Source organism: Typopeltis vanoorti, chromosome 11, assembly GCF_054136105.1.
Source record: "Typopeltis vanoorti isolate ZY-2024b chromosome 11, IOZ_Tvanoo_1.0, whole genome shotgun sequence".
NCBI lineage: Eukaryota > Metazoa > Arthropoda > Arachnida > Uropygi > Thelyphonidae > Typopeltis > Typopeltis vanoorti.
This window is the reverse complement of record NC_143559.1, coordinates 84,112,482-84,132,277: the sequence shown is the minus strand read 5'-3', so window position 1 is coordinate 84,132,277 and position 19,796 is coordinate 84,112,482. Positions and strand designations below refer to the sequence as shown.

At 34.6% G+C, this 19,796-nt stretch overlaps 1 protein-coding gene across 2 annotated transcripts in view; it reads right to left on the bottom strand.

Annotated features, from left to right (window-relative positions):
• Positions 1 to 19,796, bottom strand: part of mahj (LisH and WD40 domain-containing protein mahjong) — a 490,280-nt gene that overhangs the window by 336,658 nt on the left and 133,826 nt on the right. For both annotated transcript variants that reach the window (XM_090400879.1, XM_090400880.1), the window contains exon 10: positions 2,830 to 3,036. In XM_090400879.1, the coding sequence (XP_090257005.1) occupies positions 2,830 to 3,036 (207 nt within the window). The remainder of the gene's footprint in view (positions 1 to 2,829; positions 3,037 to 19,796) is intronic.

The following is a 19,796-nucleotide window of genomic DNA, read 5'->3' as shown; positions in this document are numbered from 1 at the left end:
TTACATACGTCTCCATGACAACCAAACAAAATATAATAAAATTGAGCTATTGCATAACGTTAAATTTCTACAAATAGGAATAAATAGAGAATATTAACATTTCAATTAATGCGCAGTTAAATTATCAAATACAAGTTCTTATAATATTAAGATAGTAATAATTAAAATAGCTTAATAATATTTAATACAGTCTTTTCATTATTAATACATATCTTTGATTAAATAATTAAATATTAGACAAAATTAAGGTAGTTATATGAATATTAAATTATAAAATAAGTTATTTACATTAAATAATGTTTACAAGTCTAGCCTTTATGATGGAAGATCATGTTGGATTCTGAACCAAATAATAATTACTCTAATCTCTACATAATCAGAATCCAACAGTACCACATATGTATAATAAATTACAGAGATGATACAGGATAGGTGTTAGCTCTGAAGCACAATGTTTGAGAACAATTTGAGAGATGTCATCAGCACCAGGAGACTTTTTCACTAGCCAAGTTATTTAGTAGTTTTCTGGTGTATTTTTGTTAAAAAAACTATAAGAAGCATGTGATGCTTGGATTCCGGTATGGTAGGAGATGATTTCCCTTAACTGTCTATGCAGGAGTTTGAGGAAAAGAGTGATGGCAGAAGGTCAACTTTATCTTTGAGTGAAGTAATAGTGCTGCCATCAGGATGAGAGAGAGAGGGAGGTGGAAGCACAAGAGAGAGCAGAAGTTGCATCCAATGGCCATTAGCAAGAGACTAGAAGGCACAGCTTCCATTTGGACAGGATGCAAGTTTTCTGTTGTTAGACTTTGTAAAGTCTGATGATCCAAATATAGGCAGAGTATGACACTGGAGTTCTTGATGTGAGTCACATGCAATAAGCTGAATTTTTTTTTTCTTCAAATGCTTTGATATATTTTCAGTTGAACCTGGGCTTTGAAAGCAGATGATTATTATAGGTTGAATTTTGTTGGAGTTGGAGAGTGGGTACCATTTGGACCAGGAGACTTGTTTGTAGGTATCCAAATTAAGAGTTCTTCCTCTGATCTTTCTGGTGAGAGATCAGAGGAAACGTGCAATAAGAAGTTCTTGATAAAGTGGAAAATGATTTGTCTTGGTCATCATCTATACGAAGTGAAGTGTTGGAGGAGACTGATGCTAGGAAGTCAGCCTTATAATTAGATGGATGTGATGTTTATGCCAGAAAAGGCTAGCGATGTAAGCATATAAAAGAAATCTGATCAGATCTGGAGATTGAGATATTATCTTTGTGTTAAGGCTTAAGTGCTGGGATGACATCATGTTTAATGGAGCACTGTCAATACTCCATTAAACCTCCAACATGAGTGATATATTATCAATAGCAATGGGAAGTGAAGCAAGATCTTGCTTGTGAGAAAAATCTGACATCACATACAAATATTAAAATGGTACTATCTGGGTACCATATAGCTGTAGTGAGGGACCAGATTAGCAAAGAAGTTTCTTGTATTTGATCCTTTCAAGTTGGATTTAGATTTCTTGATTGTTTTTGACAGATGTCACAAGCTGCAGTGTAGGGTGAGTGTAAAGCTAGAGCTTTTTTGACTTCAGCCATTTGAGATATATCAAATTTTTTAACTGTTTTGGCAAGAAGAACCATGACTTGGATAAGTGGTCAGGGGAAGTGGAAGATAAATGCAATAATTTCAGCTAGGATTCTTTCAACTATTCTATTCATATGTGTTTGAACCATGAGAAACGGCCATTAGACATAGCAAAGGTCATTAGGCACCACTGGAGCAAGAGGATATGATCTCCATATGACTAATGAAGCATGTTCCATAGAAAAGGAAACAATGACAAGGTTGTGATGTGAGTTACCAAGACAGTTGATAACTACAGTATATTTGGAAGGAGAGTAAGTTAAGAAAAGATTCAGGGTTTGGGGAAAGAATGCAGATTATCTGTATTCTAGTGGATAGAATAAATTGAGTAGAAAGCTGACATTATACAACGGGTACTCCTAAATAAAAATAGGCAAAACAGCCATAATAATTAATATTCATTTAGAGGAGTAACGAGGAAAATTTTCGAAATAATATTTATAATAATTTATTTATCAATATTAAATAATTTTTTACAATGCAGAAAAAAGCATGTTTAGTACTCACAGTTGTATTGAGCCTTTTTTTTTTTTGAAGTTAATAAAATAATGATACTATAGTAGAACATGTTTGTCATATTCAAATGTAACAGCAACTACAACCTTAACATGTTAACGAACAGTTGAACTTCATATAACATATGCACAATTCAAATCTTAATGGAATCACAAAATGCAAACAGTTGCCACTTCCATTAATAAATATTTTTACAAAAAAAAAAAAGGAAAAGACAAAATATTGTTCGGGACCATGTATAGCTGACCTTTGGTAATGATACCATGTGTACTTTCCTGCTTCTAATCAGAAAAGTTACAAAAAAAGTCTGTATAAAACTACTACAGAAAAAAAACTAAATGTTTTCCCTTTTTGAGACAAAAATGGTCTCCATGTAAAAAAAGAAAATTGAAATCAGTGTGTAATACCGACAGCAAAATGTAATATGACTGCAAACTTAAAAAAATTAATTCAATTTCATGAATGCACATGTAAGTGCAAATCAGCAACTGCAAATTGGTATTAACAAAACAAAGATGATTTCTTGTTTTGATATTTATTATAAAGTTTTTCATTTTATTAATTCAAAAATGATATTATTATTACTCTTATGAGCTTATCTCTATTAATTAATTTCATATTTCTTTGTAAGAAATATGCAGAATTATATATATACATACATATTTACCTCTTGATATTCTCCCATTGGTGTCAGATATTGTAAAATAAATCTTTGCTGCATAGCAGGTGTTAGGGGAAACATCTGAAAAGAGCCAATCATATATACTTCCACTTCTGCCCAACTGCTATTGGAACATTCATTCTGTGGAATAATGGAACCAATGCTATTGAAAGGAGAAGCAGCCCGAGCAGGAGAGAGGGATGCTGATCTCCTCTAGAAAAGAAAAGAAAAAAGAGGGGGAATGTAGTGATTTCTGTAAAAATTTCAATTAACAAAGACACAATGTCATGACACAATTCAGATATTGATATATTTATACTGTAGTAATTATAAATATAGAAAAGCAATATATCTACCATCAAAAATTATCATCATGCTTACTGAAATATACCTTCAAGGAGGATACAGGATACTATGAGTTTCTTCTTATTATATTAGGGCTCTACAGCCTAAATCAAGCCTTGGCTTCGTTATTCGCAGCCCTGTCTGTCCAAAACTTTACCTCTCCGACATTATAATATGATAACAATATCTTGATTACTGGTGTCTATCCATCTTGCTCTAGGTTTTCCTTTTGGTCTTTTACTAAGAATTTTATTATTTATTATCTTCTTAGGAAAACTCACCTCCTGTAAGAAAAACATGTCCTGCCCACTGCAACTTTCTGAACTTGATTATACTAAATATCATGGGTTCTTTATAAAAATCAATTAACTCATGGTTATATCTGATCCTTCTGAAGCCATTATCATTCATCAATGGGCCAAATTTCTCTAAGGATTTTCCTTTCAAAAGCTGAAATCAAATTCTCCACTATTGTTGTAAATACAAATAAAGCACTTGATCAAAGACTAGAGACCACAGATATGAAGGTTCTGAGAAAAATTAAGGAGAGTGAACCAATGGCATCAATGGCACAATCATATTAAAAATTAAGATATTAGAAAGGAACTTGACATATTAGTATTCAAGAATGTGTAAGCAGAGCTAATCTAAGGTGGTATGGCCACTTAAATAGAATGGGTGAGGAAAGGTTGGCAAAAATGGCACAAAAATGAAGTCCCAGAAGATTATCTTACCAGTTTTGCTTCAAATTTATTGTTGTCTAGAAAATTTAAAGTTGTTATATGCTTACCTTATATGAAGATACATTTATTTAAGTTACTTTCTCAAGTTAAGATTACAGTGTTTTTTTTCACCCGTACAGTTGAATCTGTTCCATTATTTATTTAATTTGAATTTTGAAAACATGATTTATTCATCTGTATATTTAAAGTGAGAAAAAATGTTACTCAAGTCACTTAAGAAACAAAGCTACATAAATAAAAGAAGACCTTAACATAGCCAGTGAGGAATGCAAAGAATTGATTAGCACATCAGACCTAATATCAAATATTCGACTGTTTTGTTGTGGTATGTCTCATTACTGGGCATGCAACTGAATACTGAATGAAAAGATAGGCTGGCATTGTGGGAGAACGCACTATTAGAGTTCAAAAGGGAAACAATGGATAGCTTTTGCAATTCAAATGTAAGATTATATAACTTATCATTACAAAAAATATACATTTTTTGTAATGATAGGTGACTAGGAGTCACCTAGAGGAAGCGATATTAAATTGTATACCTAAGATAAGGAGGGTTAATCAGGTTGGAGTTAGATGGATGAGTAATATCATTAAGCATGAGCTGCAGAAGAAGAAGAAAATGCTGTGGAGGGTATATAAAGAGTAAGGTGACTGACCAGCAAACTCATGAACAGTACAAGGCTCAGGCAAGAAAGGCAAAATCAGATTATGAAAAAATCTACCAAGCAGGCCAAAAGAAAATCCCAAAGAGTTGTTTCATTACATGGGAAATAAGAGGAAGAATTACTAAGGAAGATTAACCTTAATGAGTGATGATGGTCATGAGGTAACAGAAGGATAAAATAGTTGAGTAACTGAGTAACCACTTTGCAAGGATTTATTATCTTAATGAGGTTACTATTTTAACATGTGTGACAGATGCTAATGCGGGAACAGAGGTGGATGAATCGGAGGTTCTTAGGATATTATAGAATCTCAATGTAAATACAGCTGTGGAATTAGATGGGATATCAGCTCAAGTTTTGTGAGAATGTGAAAGGGAACTGCAATGCCTCTGACTAGGCTCTTAAATTAAAAGTCTTGGCTCTGGTAGAGTTCCAAGGAAGTGGAAAAGAGGGCAAATTAATTCCCTTGTTTAAGGGAGATTCTAAGCATGCAGTAGCAAATTATAGACCAATCAGTATCTCAGGAGTGGTGGTGATAAAAGTATTGGAAAAATTGGTTAAAAAAAAAAAAGAATTGAAGAATGGGTGGATAAAAATACGATACTGTATGAGGGATAACATGGCTTTGTGAAGGGCAGGTCATGACTTAATAATGCACTAACTTTTTTATAATAGAGTAACATAAGCTGAATAAAGGAAATGGCTACACACTGTTTCTGCTGAAACATCATGTAGCCATTTTGCAAAGGCATTTGACAGAATACCACATAGAACTCTTTTATGCAAATTAGAACAAATGGGGATGGATATGGCACTGATTGTGTGGATAAGAGGGTGGCTGCTGGACAGGTATCAAAAGTTGGTATATGGAGGGGCAGAATCAAAGCAAAAACAGGTGATGAGTGTTGTGCTGCAAATTTCAGTGCTTTTATACAATTAGTACATAAATTATATTGAAAATAACGTGACAGGAAATATTCAGTTGTTTGCTGGTGATGCAAAATTAAGTAGAGTAATAGTTAATCAAGGTGATGTAGAGCTTGCAGGCGATTTAAACAGGCTTCAGTATGGGCAAAAGAGAACGGTTATCAATTTAATGTCAAGAAATATAAAATTATGCATTTTGGGATAAATAGATTAAGCTGTGTATTATCTTGATGGAACTGTACTGCAGGAAATATACGAAGCTAGAGATTTAGGGGTGGTGGTAGACAGAGAGTTAAAGCTTAGAGGACATATTGCTAAGGTAGTCCATAAGATTACTTGGCTATTGAAGAACATTAAAAAGAAGAAATAAGGAAGTTGTTATTCTTCTTTATAAGACCTTGATATGTCCACATCTGGATTACTGTGCTCTAGTCTCCTGAGGATGAGGAAGCAGATTAGAAGATTCAGAGGTAAGCGATCAAGATTGTGAGTGGTGTGTGTGTGTGGAATGTTGCCTATGAGAATAGATTGAGGGTGTGTGGATTGCAGAAGTTGGTTGACAGAAGAAAAAGAAGAGATATGATAGATTTAAGTTGCTTAAAGGATTGTATAGGAATGATGCAGGGGAAGTGTTTCAGCACTTGGCTAAAGGGCCAGAACAAGGGATCATCCCTGGAAGTTGAATAAAAAGTAGGGTTAGTAGGAGTGTGAGGACTATATTTTTTGCATGGAGAGTTGTGAATGAGTGGAATGGGCCAGAGTCAGTTGTGAGTGCTTTGTCTGTTAATGGGTTCAAGGAGAGGTATGATAGATTGTGCAGATAGTTTGGGTCTCCTGCAATGAGTCTTCAGACTCCATAGAGGTGCCCAAACAATAATAATAACTGCACCAAAAATAAGATGAAATAGAGAAAGGTCTAAAAGAAGAGCAGTTTGGTTTTAGAAAAAGGAGATCAATGTTGATTTGATCTGTAAGTGGTATGATGGAGAGATGCTGCGAATTTGGTAAAAGCCTATTTGTGGCATTTCTTGATTTCGAAAAGTTGTTGCCCAGGTTCAATAGGAAAAAATCTTGAAAGTGGAAAATGGGAAACTTTGGAAAGAACAGTCATAGATAAAGAAGAAATAATTAAGAAACCTTGTTAAGTATATCTGAATAAATCAAATAATTTTACGGCTATGTCAAATCATTTGTAAACAAGGTGCAGATGATCTACAGTTATTCTTCATCTTCTATATGTATCATATTATAAAGAAAAGTGGCATTAAATCTGATATTAAAATCAGATACAGATAAAGACAGTCAAAGACTCAGCTCTTTGTTTCATACAGAGAAGGTTATTTATTATTTTTTTTAATTCTAGTTTAAGCTACATATATATGCATTTCCTAAATATATGAATCTATTATTATGGAAAAAATAATATTCTTTTTTTTTTTATCATAGTGATATTAGAAAGTTATAAAGAAATTATAAAAAAGTAAACTAAGTAAAAGAAAAATAATTAATTCCCTCTACTTGTCCTTTCAACATAGATATCAAGATTCAATGTTGATCTAATCGAAAGAAGGCAGTTGGAGAAACAATGAGACACAGGGAATGAAGAAAATAAGAGGTTACATACAGAAGTGAGAAGAGCCATCAGGCAGGACAAGGAAAATTTTTATACTAATAAATATGAAGAGATAGAATTCCAGATGAGAAGGCACAATTATAAAAGGATTTTTCATTTATTTAGTGACTTAGAACACACTTAGAACACAAGATGATGACAAATTGAATGTCATCAAAGAATAGAGCAGTACTAACAGAAGAACTGAGAAATCAAAAACAGATGGAAAGAATACTGTGAGGAACTAGAGGATAAGGAAAATGTGGAGGAGTCCACTTGCAAAAAAAATTTAAATTTGGAACCACCTCCTCCACTTAAGGATGAGGTTGAAAGAGCAGTTAAACAGTTTAACAGCATTAAGTCCCTGAGTGCTGATGGAATCCCATTACAGTTAATTAAGGCCACAGGAGATGGAGGAATAAGAGTTTCATGAATTGATTACAAGAATATGGGAGAAAGGATCAGGGCTTAAATGCTGGAAGAAGTCGGTTTCATACCACTACATAAGAAAGGAAACATGAAGGATTGCAAGAACTATAGAACTATTAGTTTAATCTCTCATGCAAGCAAGATTTTATTAAAGATCATTCTAAATAGGATTGAGGCCAAAGTTGAGGAAGAGATGCCTGAGGAACAAGCAGGTTTTAGGAAGGGTAAGGGCACCTTAGACAGATCATAGAAAAGCAAAGAATTTAGACTACCTGTGGTAATGTGTTTCAGAGACTACTCTAAAGCTTTTGACTGTTCAGCATGCGAAACTGTGGGAAGTAATGAAAATAACAGGCTTCCTCGAAACACTAGCAGGTTGATAGCTAACTTGTACAGTGAGCAAGAAGTCGTGGCAAGAACAGTTGTTGGATTACCTGATTTTCTTTAGGTTGGAAAAGGAGTTAGGCATGGATGCCTACTTTCTCCTCACCTGTTTAGTATCAATGTTGAGGACATCATGCAAGCAGCACTGAATGAGCTTACGACAAGAATTATGATAGGTGATAAATTGATCAGTAATCAGTGTACTGCAGATTACTCCTTTGTAATGACAAGGAAGAACCAGAACAAATTCTTGACAAAGTTAATGAGATCAGTAAAAACAGAGGACTGCAACTTAATCCTAGCAAGACAAAGATTATGATTCTCAGAGGAAATACAGACAGGGAAGCTCCTGAGAAACAAGTGTACCTTAATGGAGAAAGAATTCTAGAAGTCAGTAAGTTCAAGTACCTGGGATCCATTATTAATGTGAAGAATTGCTATTCAGAAGAAGATTAGGAATGGCTAAAACAACAGCCAGACTTATCTATAATCTGGAATAATGGATCTATCTCCACAGGAACAAATTTGAGGATTTTGGATGCAGCTGTTTTTCCAACAGCGACATGAAACCTAAAGAAGTCTGATAGGAAAAGGACAGCTGTTTTTGAAATGTGGTGTTTCCCTCTTTTGTTGAGGATATCATTATACTGAAAGGTAGATAAACGGATGGGCATCAGAAAGAATCAATAAAACTTTAAGGTTCTTTAAGGACATTGACAGAAGAAAGTTGAAATACTTTGGACACATTAAAAGGTTGGAAGAAGGACTTCTCAAAACAGCAGCAAATGATAAAGTTCCTGGGAGTTGATCTGACTGCAAACCACACGAGAGTTGTGAGGAAAATTATTTAAGTGAAGTACCATATTAAAAACAAAGATATTAGAAAAGAACTTGACTTCATTGGGATTCAAAGTATGGTCACAAAAGGACAGCTGTTTTTGAAATGTGGTGTTTCCCTCTTTTGTTGAGGATATCATTATACTGAAAGGTAGATAAACGGATGGGCATCAGAAAGAATCAATAAAACTTTAAGGTTCTTTAAGGACATTGACAGAAGAAAGTTGAAATACTTTGGACACATTAAAAGGTTGGAAGAAGGACTTCTCAAAACAGCAGCAAATGATAAAGTTCCTGGGAAAAGAGGAAGGGATAGACTGTCAATGAGATGGATGATGTGTATGGAAGATACTGTGCTCTAGTCTCCTGAGGATGAGGAAGCAGATTAGAAGATTCAGAGGTAAGCGATCAAGATTGTGAGTGGTGTGTGTGTGTGGAATGTTGCCTATGAGAATAGATTGAGGGTGTGTGGATTGCAGAAGTTGGTTGACAGAAGAAAAAGAAGAGATATGATAGATTTAAGTTGCTTAAAGGATTGTATAGGAATGATGCAGGGGAAGTGTTTCAGCACTTGGCTAAAGGGCCAGAACAAGGGATCATCCCTGGAAGTTGAATAAAAAGTAGGGTTAGTAGGAGTGTGAGGACTATATTTTTTGCATGGAGAGTTGTGAATGAGTGGAATGGGCCAGAGTCAGTTGTGAGTGCTTTGTCTGTTAATGGGTTCAAGGAGAGGTATGATAGATTGTGCAGATAGTTTGGGTCTCCTGCAATGAGTCTTCAGACTCCATAGAGGTGCCCAAACAATAATAATAACTGCACCAAAAATAAGATGAAATAGAGAAAGGTCTAAAAGAAGAGCAGTTTGGTTTTAGAAAAAGGAGATCAATGTTGATTTGATCTGTAAGTGGTATGATGGAGAGATGCTGCGAATTTGGTAAAAGCCTATTTGTGGCATTTCTTGATTTCGAAAAGTTGTTGCCCAGGTTCAATAGGAAAAAATCTTGAAAGTGGAAAATGGGAAACTTTGGAAAGAACAGTCATAGATAAAGAAGAAATAATTAAGAAACCTTGTTAAGTATATCTGAATAAATCAAATAATTTTACGGCTATGTCAAATCATTTGTAAACAAGGTGCAGATGATCTACAGTTATTCTTCATCTTCTATATGTATCATATTATAAAGAAAAGTGGCATTAAATCTGATATTAAAATCAGATACAGATAAAGACAGTCAAAGACTCAGCTCTTTGTTTCATACAGAGAAGGTTATTTATTATTTTTTTTAATTCTAGTTTAAGCTACATATATATGCATTTCCTAAATATATGAATCTATTATTATGGAAAAAATAATATTCTTTTTTTTTTTTATCATAGTGATATTAGAAAGTTATAAAGAAATTATAAAAAAGTAAACTAAGTAAAAGAAAAATAATTAATTCCCTCTACTTGTCCTTTCAACATAGATATCAAGATTCAATGTTGATCTAATCGAAAGAAGGCAGTTGGAGAAACAATGAGACACAGGGAATGAAGAAAATAAGAGGTTACATACAGAAGTGAGAAGAGCCATCAGGCAGGACAAGGAAAATTTTTATACTAATAAATATGAAGAGATAGAATTCCAGATGAGAAGGCACAATTATAAAAGGATTTTTCATTTATTTAGTGACTTAGAACACACTTAGAACACAAGATGATGACAAATTGAATGTCATCAAAGAATAGAGCAGTACTAACAGAAGAACTGAGAAATCAAAAACAGATGGAAAGAATACTGTGAGGAACTAGAGGATAAGGAAAATGTGGAGGAGTCCACTTGCAAAAAAAATTTAAATTTGGAACCACCTCCTCCACTTAAGGATGAGGTTGAAAGAGCAGTTAAACAGTTTAACAGCATTAAGTCCCTGAGTGCTGATGGAATCCCATTACAGTTAATTAAGGCCACAGGAGATGGAGGAATAAGAGTTTCATGAATTGATTACAAGAATATGGGAGAAAGGATCAGGGCTTAAATGCTGGAAGAAGTCGGTTTCATACCACTACATAAGAAAGGAAACATGAAGGATTGCAAGAACTATAGAACTATTAGTTTAATCTCTCATGCAAGCAAGATTTTATTAAAGATCATTCTAAATAGGATTGAGGCCAAAGTTGAGGAAGAGATGCCTGAGGAACAAGCAGGTTTTAGGAAGGGTAAGGGCACCTTAGACAGATCATAGAAAAGCAAAGAATTTAGACTACCTGTGGTAATGTGTTTCAGAGACTACTCTAAAGCTTTTGACTGTTCAGCATGCGAAACTGTGGGAAGTAATGAAAATAACAGGCTTCCTCGAAACACTAGCAGGTTGATAGCTAACTTGTACAGTGAGCAAGAAGTCGTGGCAAGAACAGTTGTTGGATTACCTGATTTTCTTTAGGTTGGAAAAGGAGTTAGGCATGGATGCCTACTTTCTCCTCACCTGTTTAGTATCAATGTTGAGGACATCATGCAAGCAGCACTGAATGAGCTTACGACAAGAATTATGATAGGTGATAAATTGATCAGTAATCAGTGTACTGCAGATTACTCCTTTGTAATGACAAGGAAGAACCAGAACAAATTCTTGACAAAGTTAATGAGATCAGTAAAAACAGAGGACTGCAACTTAATCCTAGCAAGACAAAGATTATGATTCTCAGAGGAAATACAGACAGGGAAGCTCCTGAGAAACAAGTGTACCTTAATGGAGAAAGAATTCTAGAAGTCAGTAAGTTCAAGTACCTGGGATCCATTATTAATGTGAAGAATTGCTATTCAGAAGAAGATTAGGAATGGCTAAAACAACAGCCAGACTTATCTATAATCTGGAATAATGGATCTATCTCCACAGGAACAAATTTGAGGATTTTGGATGCAGCTGTTTTTCCAACAGCGACATGAAACCTAAAGAAGTCTGATAGGAAAAGGACAGCTGTTTTTGAAATGTGGTGTTTCCCTCTTTTGTTGAGGATATCATTATACTGAAAGGTAGATAAACGGATGGGCATCAGAAAGAATCAATAAAACTTTAAGGTTCTTTAAGGACATTGACAGAAGAAAGTTGAAATACTTTGGACACATTAAAAGGTTGGAAGAAGGACTTCTCAAAACAGCAGCAAATGATAAAGTTCCTGGGAGTTGATCTGACTGCAAACCACACGAGAGTTGTGAGGAAAATTATTTAAGTGAAGTACCATATTAAAAACAAAGATATTAGAAAAGAACTTGACTTCATTGGGATTCAAAGTATGGTCACAAAAGGACAGCTGTTTTTGAAATGTGGTGTTTCCCTCTTTTGTTGAGGATATCATTATACTGAAAGGTAGATAAACGGATGGGCATCAGAAAGAATCAATAAAACTTTAAGGTTCTTTAAGGACATTGACAGAAGAAAGTTGAAATACTTTGGACACATTAAAAGGTTGGAAGAAGGACTTCTCAAAACAGCAGCAAATGATAAAGTTCCTGGGAAAAGAGGAAGGGATAGACTGTCAATGAGATGGATGATGTGTATGGAAGATACTGTGCTCTAGTCTCCTGAGGATGAGGAAGCAGATTAGAAGATTCAGAGGTAAGCGATCAAGATTGTGAGTGGTGTGTGTGTGTGGAATGTTGCCTATGAGAATAGATTGAGGGTGTGTGGATTGCAGAAGTTGGTTGACAGAAGAAAAAGAAGAGATATGATAGATTTAAGTTGCTTAAAGGATTGTATAGGAATGATGCAGGGGAAGTGTTTCAGCACTTGGCTAAAGGGCCAGAACAAGGGATCATCCCTGGAAGTTGAATAAAAAGTAGGGTTAGTAGGAGTGTGAGGACTATATTTTTTGCATGGAGAGTTGTGAATGAGTGGAATGGGCCAGAGTCAGTTGTGAGTGCTTTGTCTGTTAATGGGTTCAAGGAGAGGTATGATAGATTGTGCAGATAGTTTGGGTCTCCTGCAATGAGTCTTCAGACTCCATAGAGGTGCCCAAACAATAATAATAACTGCACCAAAAATAAGATGAAATAGAGAAAGGTCTAAAAGAAGAGCAGTTTGGTTTTAGAAAAAGGAGATCAATGTTGATTTGATCTGTAAGTGGTATGATGGAGAGATGCTGCGAATTTGGTAAAAGCCTATTTGTGGCATTTCTTGATTTCGAAAAGTTGTTGCCCAGGTTCAATAGGAAAAAATCTTGAAAGTGGAAAATGGGAAACTTTGGAAAGAACAGTCATAGATAAAGAAGAAATAATTAAGAAACCTTGTTAAGTATATCTGAATAAATCAAATAATTTTACGGCTATGTCAAATCATTTGTAAACAAGGTGCAGATGATCTACAGTTATTCTTCATCTTCTATATGTATCATATTATAAAGAAAAGTGGCATTAAATCTGATATTAAAATCAGATACAGATAAAGACAGTCAAAGACTCAGCTCTTTGTTTCATACAGAGAAGGTTATTTATTATTTTTTTTAATTCTAGTTTAAGCTACATATATATGCATTTCCTAAATATATGAATCTATTATTATGGAAAAAATAATATTCTTTTTTTTTTTTATCATAGTGATATTAGAAAGTTATAAAGAAATTATAAAAAAGTAAACTAAGTAAAAGAAAAATAATTAATTCCCTCTACTTGTCCTTTCAACATAGATATCAAGATTCAATGTTGATCTAATCGAAAGAAGGCAGTTGGAGAAACAATGAGACACAGGGAATGAAGAAAATAAGAGGTTACATACAGAAGTGAGAAGAGCCATCAGGCAGGACAAGGAAAATTTTTATACTAATAAATATGAAGAGATAGAATTCCAGATGAGAAGGCACAATTATAAAAGGATTTTTCATTTATTTAGTGACTTAGAACACACTTAGAACACAAGATGATGACAAATTGAATGTCATCAAAGAATAGAGCAGTACTAACAGAAGAACTGAGAAATCAAAAACAGATGGAAAGAATACTGTGAGGAACTAGAGGATAAGGAAAATGTGGAGGAGTCCACTTGCAAAAAAAATTTAAATTTGGAACCACCTCCTCCACTTAAGGATGAGGTTGAAAGAGCAGTTAAACAGTTTAACAGCATTAAGTCCCTGAGTGCTGATGGAATCCCATTACAGTTAATTAAGGCCACAGGAGATGGAGGAATAAGAGTTTCATGAATTGATTACAAGAATATGGGAGAAAGGATCAGGGCTTAAATGCTGGAAGAAGTCGGTTTCATACCACTACATAAGAAAGGAAACATGAAGGATTGCAAGAACTATAGAACTATTAGTTTAATCTCTCATGCAAGCAAGATTTTATTAAAGATCATTCTAAATAGGATTGAGGCCAAAGTTGAGGAAGAGATGCCTGAGGAACAAGCAGGTTTTAGGAAGGGTAAGGGCACCTTAGACAGATCATAGAAAAGCAAAGAATTTAGACTACCTGTGGTAATGTGTTTCAGAGACTACTCTAAAGCTTTTGACTGTTCAGCATGCGAAACTGTGGGAAGTAATGAAAATAACAGGCTTCCTCGAAACACTAGCAGGTTGATAGCTAACTTGTACAGTGAGCAAGAAGTCGTGGCAAGAACAGTTGTTGGATTACCTGATTTTCTTTAGGTTGGAAAAGGAGTTAGGCATGGATGCCTACTTTCTCCTCACCTGTTTAGTATCAATGTTGAGGACATCATGCAAGCAGCACTGAATGAGCTTACGACAAGAATTATGATAGGTGATAAATTGATCAGTAATCAGTGTACTGCAGATTACTCCTTTGTAATGACAAGGAAGAACCAGAACAAATTCTTGACAAAGTTAATGAGATCAGTAAAAACAGAGGACTGCAACTTAATCCTAGCAAGACAAAGATTATGATTCTCAGAGGAAATACAGACAGGGAAGCTCCTGAGAAACAAGTGTACCTTAATGGAGAAAGAATTCTAGAAGTCAGTAAGTTCAAGTACCTGGGATCCATTATTAATGTGAAGAATTGCTATTCAGAAGAAGATTAGGAATGGCTAAAACAACAGCCAGACTTATCTATAATCTGGAATAATGGATCTATCTCCACAGGAACAAATTTGAGGATTTTGGATGCAGCTGTTTTTCCAACAGCGACATGAAACCTAAAGAAGTCTGATAGGAAAAGGACAGCTGTTTTTGAAATGTGGTGTTTCCCTCTTTTGTTGAGGATATCATTATACTGAAAGGTAGATAAACGGATGGGCATCAGAAAGAATCAATAAAACTTTAAGGTTCTTTAAGGACATTGACAGAAGAAAGTTGAAATACTTTGGACACATTAAAAGGTTGGAAGAAGGACTTCTCAAAACAGCAGCAAATGATAAAGTTCCTGGGAGTTGATCTGACTGCAAACCACACGAGAGTTGTGAGGAAAATTATTTAAGTGAAGTACCATATTAAAAACAAAGATATTAGAAAAGAACTTGACTTCATTGGGATTCAAAGTATGGTCACAAAAGGACAGCTGTTTTTGAAATGTGGTGTTTCCCTCTTTTGTTGAGGATATCATTATACTGAAAGGTAGATAAACGGATGGGCATCAGAAAGAATCAATAAAACTTTAAGGTTCTTTAAGGACATTGACAGAAGAAAGTTGAAATACTTTGGACACATTAAAAGGTTGGAAGAAGGACTTCTCAAAACAGCAGCAAATGATAAAGTTCCTGGGAAAAGAGGAAGGGATAGACTGTCAATGAGATGGATGATGTGTATGGAAGATACGCCATCCATCCATCTCATTTGGAGGGTTCTACTCTCTGATTGATCATCTGAGAGTAGAAATCTCCAGAAAAGCACATAACAGGACCATTGGTGAGGACTGGTGTGGCAAATCAGCGATCATCTGAGTGACCATACATCATCTGATAATGTCCAATGAATAGATGAATGGAGATGTCCTTTGGAACATTTTCCCTCTTTTGTATTTTGCAATCAATCTACAGGTCTTCAAATTAAATATTAACACATTTCTTATTTCCCTTCCATGCAAATTCATACAAATGTACTTGTATTAGAGGCCAAACAGCCTCTCATGTAAAGGATATCACCATTAAAAAAGTTGATCTGACTGCAAACCACACGAGAGTTGTGAGGAAAATTATTTAAGTGAAGTACCATATTAAAAACAAAGATATTAGAAAAGAACTTGACTTCATTGGGATTCAAAGTATGGTCACAAACAGATGGGAAAGGAAAGAAAAAGTAGCAAAACAGTTGTTTGAGTCAAGAACAGAAGAAAGAAGAATAAGAGGGAAGCCCAAGTTGTTGACGGAGTTGTACTGTCTCAGAAAACTTAAATACAAAAGCTGATAATATTGGAGCCCTGGCAAATAATAAATTAATTTGGAAGAAAACTGTTGATAGAAAATTAATAATAATGAAAACTTAATTATGTTGACTATCAGTGTCCTGTATATCCCTTGAGGGTACATATCAAGAAATGGTGAAACAGCAAATCCTTTACAATACAACACACACATCCTTTAATCAACAAAATATATTTATGACTGAGAAGAATTATCTATATCTGATTCAATTTGTAGTTATTAATGTTTAATATATCATTTAACATTTGGTTTAAAAAACCATATTCTTGGTACTATGTGAAAATGTAAATATATTTTCTGAATATAAAATTTTGAATATTCTGAAATTTTTCTGAATATTCAAAATTCATATTTTTTTTCCTTTGTAACATTTGTGACAAGTTAATATTTAACAACTAATACCATAGTCAAATTACAGTTGCCAACTAATATCAGTATCAATTTAATAGATGACTACAAAATGTTATTATATCATTAGAATTTAGACTTTGTAATTCAGACCTTTGTAATTCTCCTACTAGTCCATATTAGTGGTTTTAGTACATTGCTTTTCTTTTCTTCTATTGTTACCTTTTCTAAACATTATGACATAGCTATTCATCTGCAATATGGATAACTCCTCCCCCCAATACTTTTAATTTAGTGTATTAACACCAGAAAGATAAAGGCAGAAAAACTAGATCAATTTGTAGGTATATTCAGATATCTTATAGCTAGTTTAAATTTCAACAATATATTTAAAATTCTTATTTAAACCAATGATAATGTTTTGTATTTATAACAGAAAAGTTGTAACTACTTTAACAATAAATACTGTTGATTAAATCTGTTGATAAGCAAGTTATAACATTAAGTTTTCCAGGCACTAAAGTTAAAAATATAGCAGATGCAATTCAAAAACAGAAAATAAAATAAATGAGATCATAATTGTAGTAGACACTAATGACTTAACTAAGGATAAGTTCCGTATAAGAGAGGACATGAAAGGGTTGTTAGAAGAGTAAGAAAGTGAAAATAGTATGTTGCCTTAATATGATAAAAATAAATTAAGAAGAAGGGCAATGATGGCAAATGATTCAATGCATATACTGGGTAGAAGGAATGGATATGAGTTTTTTTGGATGTGTGGAGTGATTTGAGGGAAGATTAGTTTTGTATAAGAGGGAGTCTTGAAAAACTAATAATTGGAAGGAGACTAACAAAGAGTCAGGGAAACTAATGGGAGGAATGGTGAGAATATAAGTGTAAGAGTGACAATGTTATATAGTTGTGCTAATGATGGGAATCGGCATTATCATGAAAATGATTACGAGGAGAGAATAATTTCAACTTTGTGTTCATCCAAGTTCAGACCCATCAAACATGCAAAAATGTCTACGCATAAGGCACTACAGAAAAACAGAGATCTGCAATTTGTCCAACTGTGTCATGCAGACAAGAGAAAAGAACATGCAAGTAGCTTATTATGTCTATATACAAAAGCTAAGAGCATAAGAAACAAAGGGAATGTTGCCTTGGTCAATATGTTAGTACCTCAGATTGTAGGCATTAGTGAAACCTGGCTATTAGAATCACATACTGATATTGAGTGCAAAGGGTACAGTATTTTTAGGAAGGATAGACAGGATAGGAGAGGAGGGGGTCATGTTGCTAATGATATCAGATGACTTGAATCCAGTGAGTGTTGAGAACTATCACTGTAGTACTAGTAACAGTATTTCAAGGGCAGTGAATTTGAAGCCATCTGGTGTGAGGTGTAAACAAACAAGATTATTTACATAGTAGGGTGCTGTTACAGACATGGTGGATCAGTTGCTAGTGATGAAGAAATGCACTACCAAAGAGACGATGGGCACAAAAAGAGTAATCACAATGGGAGACTTTAATTATCCAAATATTGATTGGGTAGCAGTAAAATCTCATGAGAAGAATGAAACTGAATTTATTAAGCTGTTGCAGGACAACTTCCTCAAGCAGCATGTGACAAAAGGGACTCGAGGTCAAAGAGTGTTAGATTTGATTATAGTGACAGAGTATATTTCAGTTAAAGATGTAACTATTGTGCCTCCAGTTGGTGACAGTGATCATGCAGTACTCACTTGGGACTAAGTTTATGAATGTCCCATTCAGAAAAGGTTACATACTGAACTACAAAAGCAGGAAATTATAACCAAATGAGGAGTATACTGAGTTTTCAGTGGAATGGGATCGGCTGCTGGATGGAAGGATATCGACAGTGCATGGGAAGCAATTAAATAATACTTACATGATGCAATATCAGAATGTGTCCTGAGAGTCGAAGAATTAATAGGGTAGGAGTCAAATGGTTGTGTAATCTTATTAAGCAAGAAATTCATAAGAAAAGGATGATATGGAAGGAATACCATGTACATAAAAATGATGTCCATTATGAAAATTATAAGCTGCAGGCCAGAAGAGTCACAACAGTTGTACGGAAAGCTAAGTCTTAGTATGAAAAGAAACTGGCTCTGCAAACTAAAGACAACCACAAGAATTCTATCGATATGCTGCAAGTAAAAGAAAAAATGAATATGAGAGAATAACTCTTCTGAATGCAGGTGTTGAGGCGATAGATGCAGAAGAGGGTGTTCAACTAATGAGTGCCCATTTTGCTAAAAGCTATCAACCTGGTTTATGCAACATTGAGTTCACTGCTACCTTTTCTGAAGAAACTTGGGTGTACGAAGAGGAGGTATTAGTTATTGCGCAAACTGAACAAACTGAATAAGAATTCAGCAATAGGGACTGATGGGATATTAGCACGGGTGCTAAAAGTGTGTTCAGCTGAACTAGCTATTCCTTTGATCAGGCTATATAATTTGAGTCTCAGAACAGGGAAGATTGAGCAGGAATGGAAAGAATTGCACACAAGTTGGTGCAAAGACTTATGTATCCAACTATCGAATAATCAGTATCTCATGAGTGGTAAAGGTTCTGGAAAAATTGGTTAGGCCTCGCATTCAGAAATGAGTTGACTGTGAGTCTCTTGCAATGAACAGCATGGGTTTACTAAGGGAAGGTCATGTATTAGCATCTTACTCACATTCTGTAATAATGTTACCACTGAACTAGACAAGGGGAATGGATACACCATGATACTTTTGAATTTTGCTAAGGCAGAAAATAGTATGGAATACTGTTGCATAAATAGGAAAATATGGGATTGGATTATAAACTTTTGTCATGAATAGGAGGCTAACTGACAGATATCAAAAAAGTAGTATATGGAGGATGTGAGTCTGCAAGATTTAAGTTAATTAGTGGTGTACCACAAAGATCAGTCCTTGGTCCACTGTTATTCAATCTGTACATTAATGATATTGGGAGGGATTTGACAGGTGGCATACAGCTATTTGCTGATGATGCAAAGATAGGTAGGGTAATCAGGAATTTTGCTATGCAGCACTTGCAGAATGATTTGAATAGACTGGAATTGTCAGCAAATGCAAAGTCATGCACTAAGGCGTGATTAGATATCCAGTGTCATATTATATTGATGGGATTATTCTAGAAGAAACTAATCAGGCTAGGGATGTTAGTGTTAGTAGATAGGAAGTTGAAGTCAGGGGGCCATGTAGCAAAGATTACAAATACACCTCAAAAGATAATTGCAATGCTGAAACAAACTTTAACATGTAAAGATAAGGATGTCATTTTGCCTCTTTAA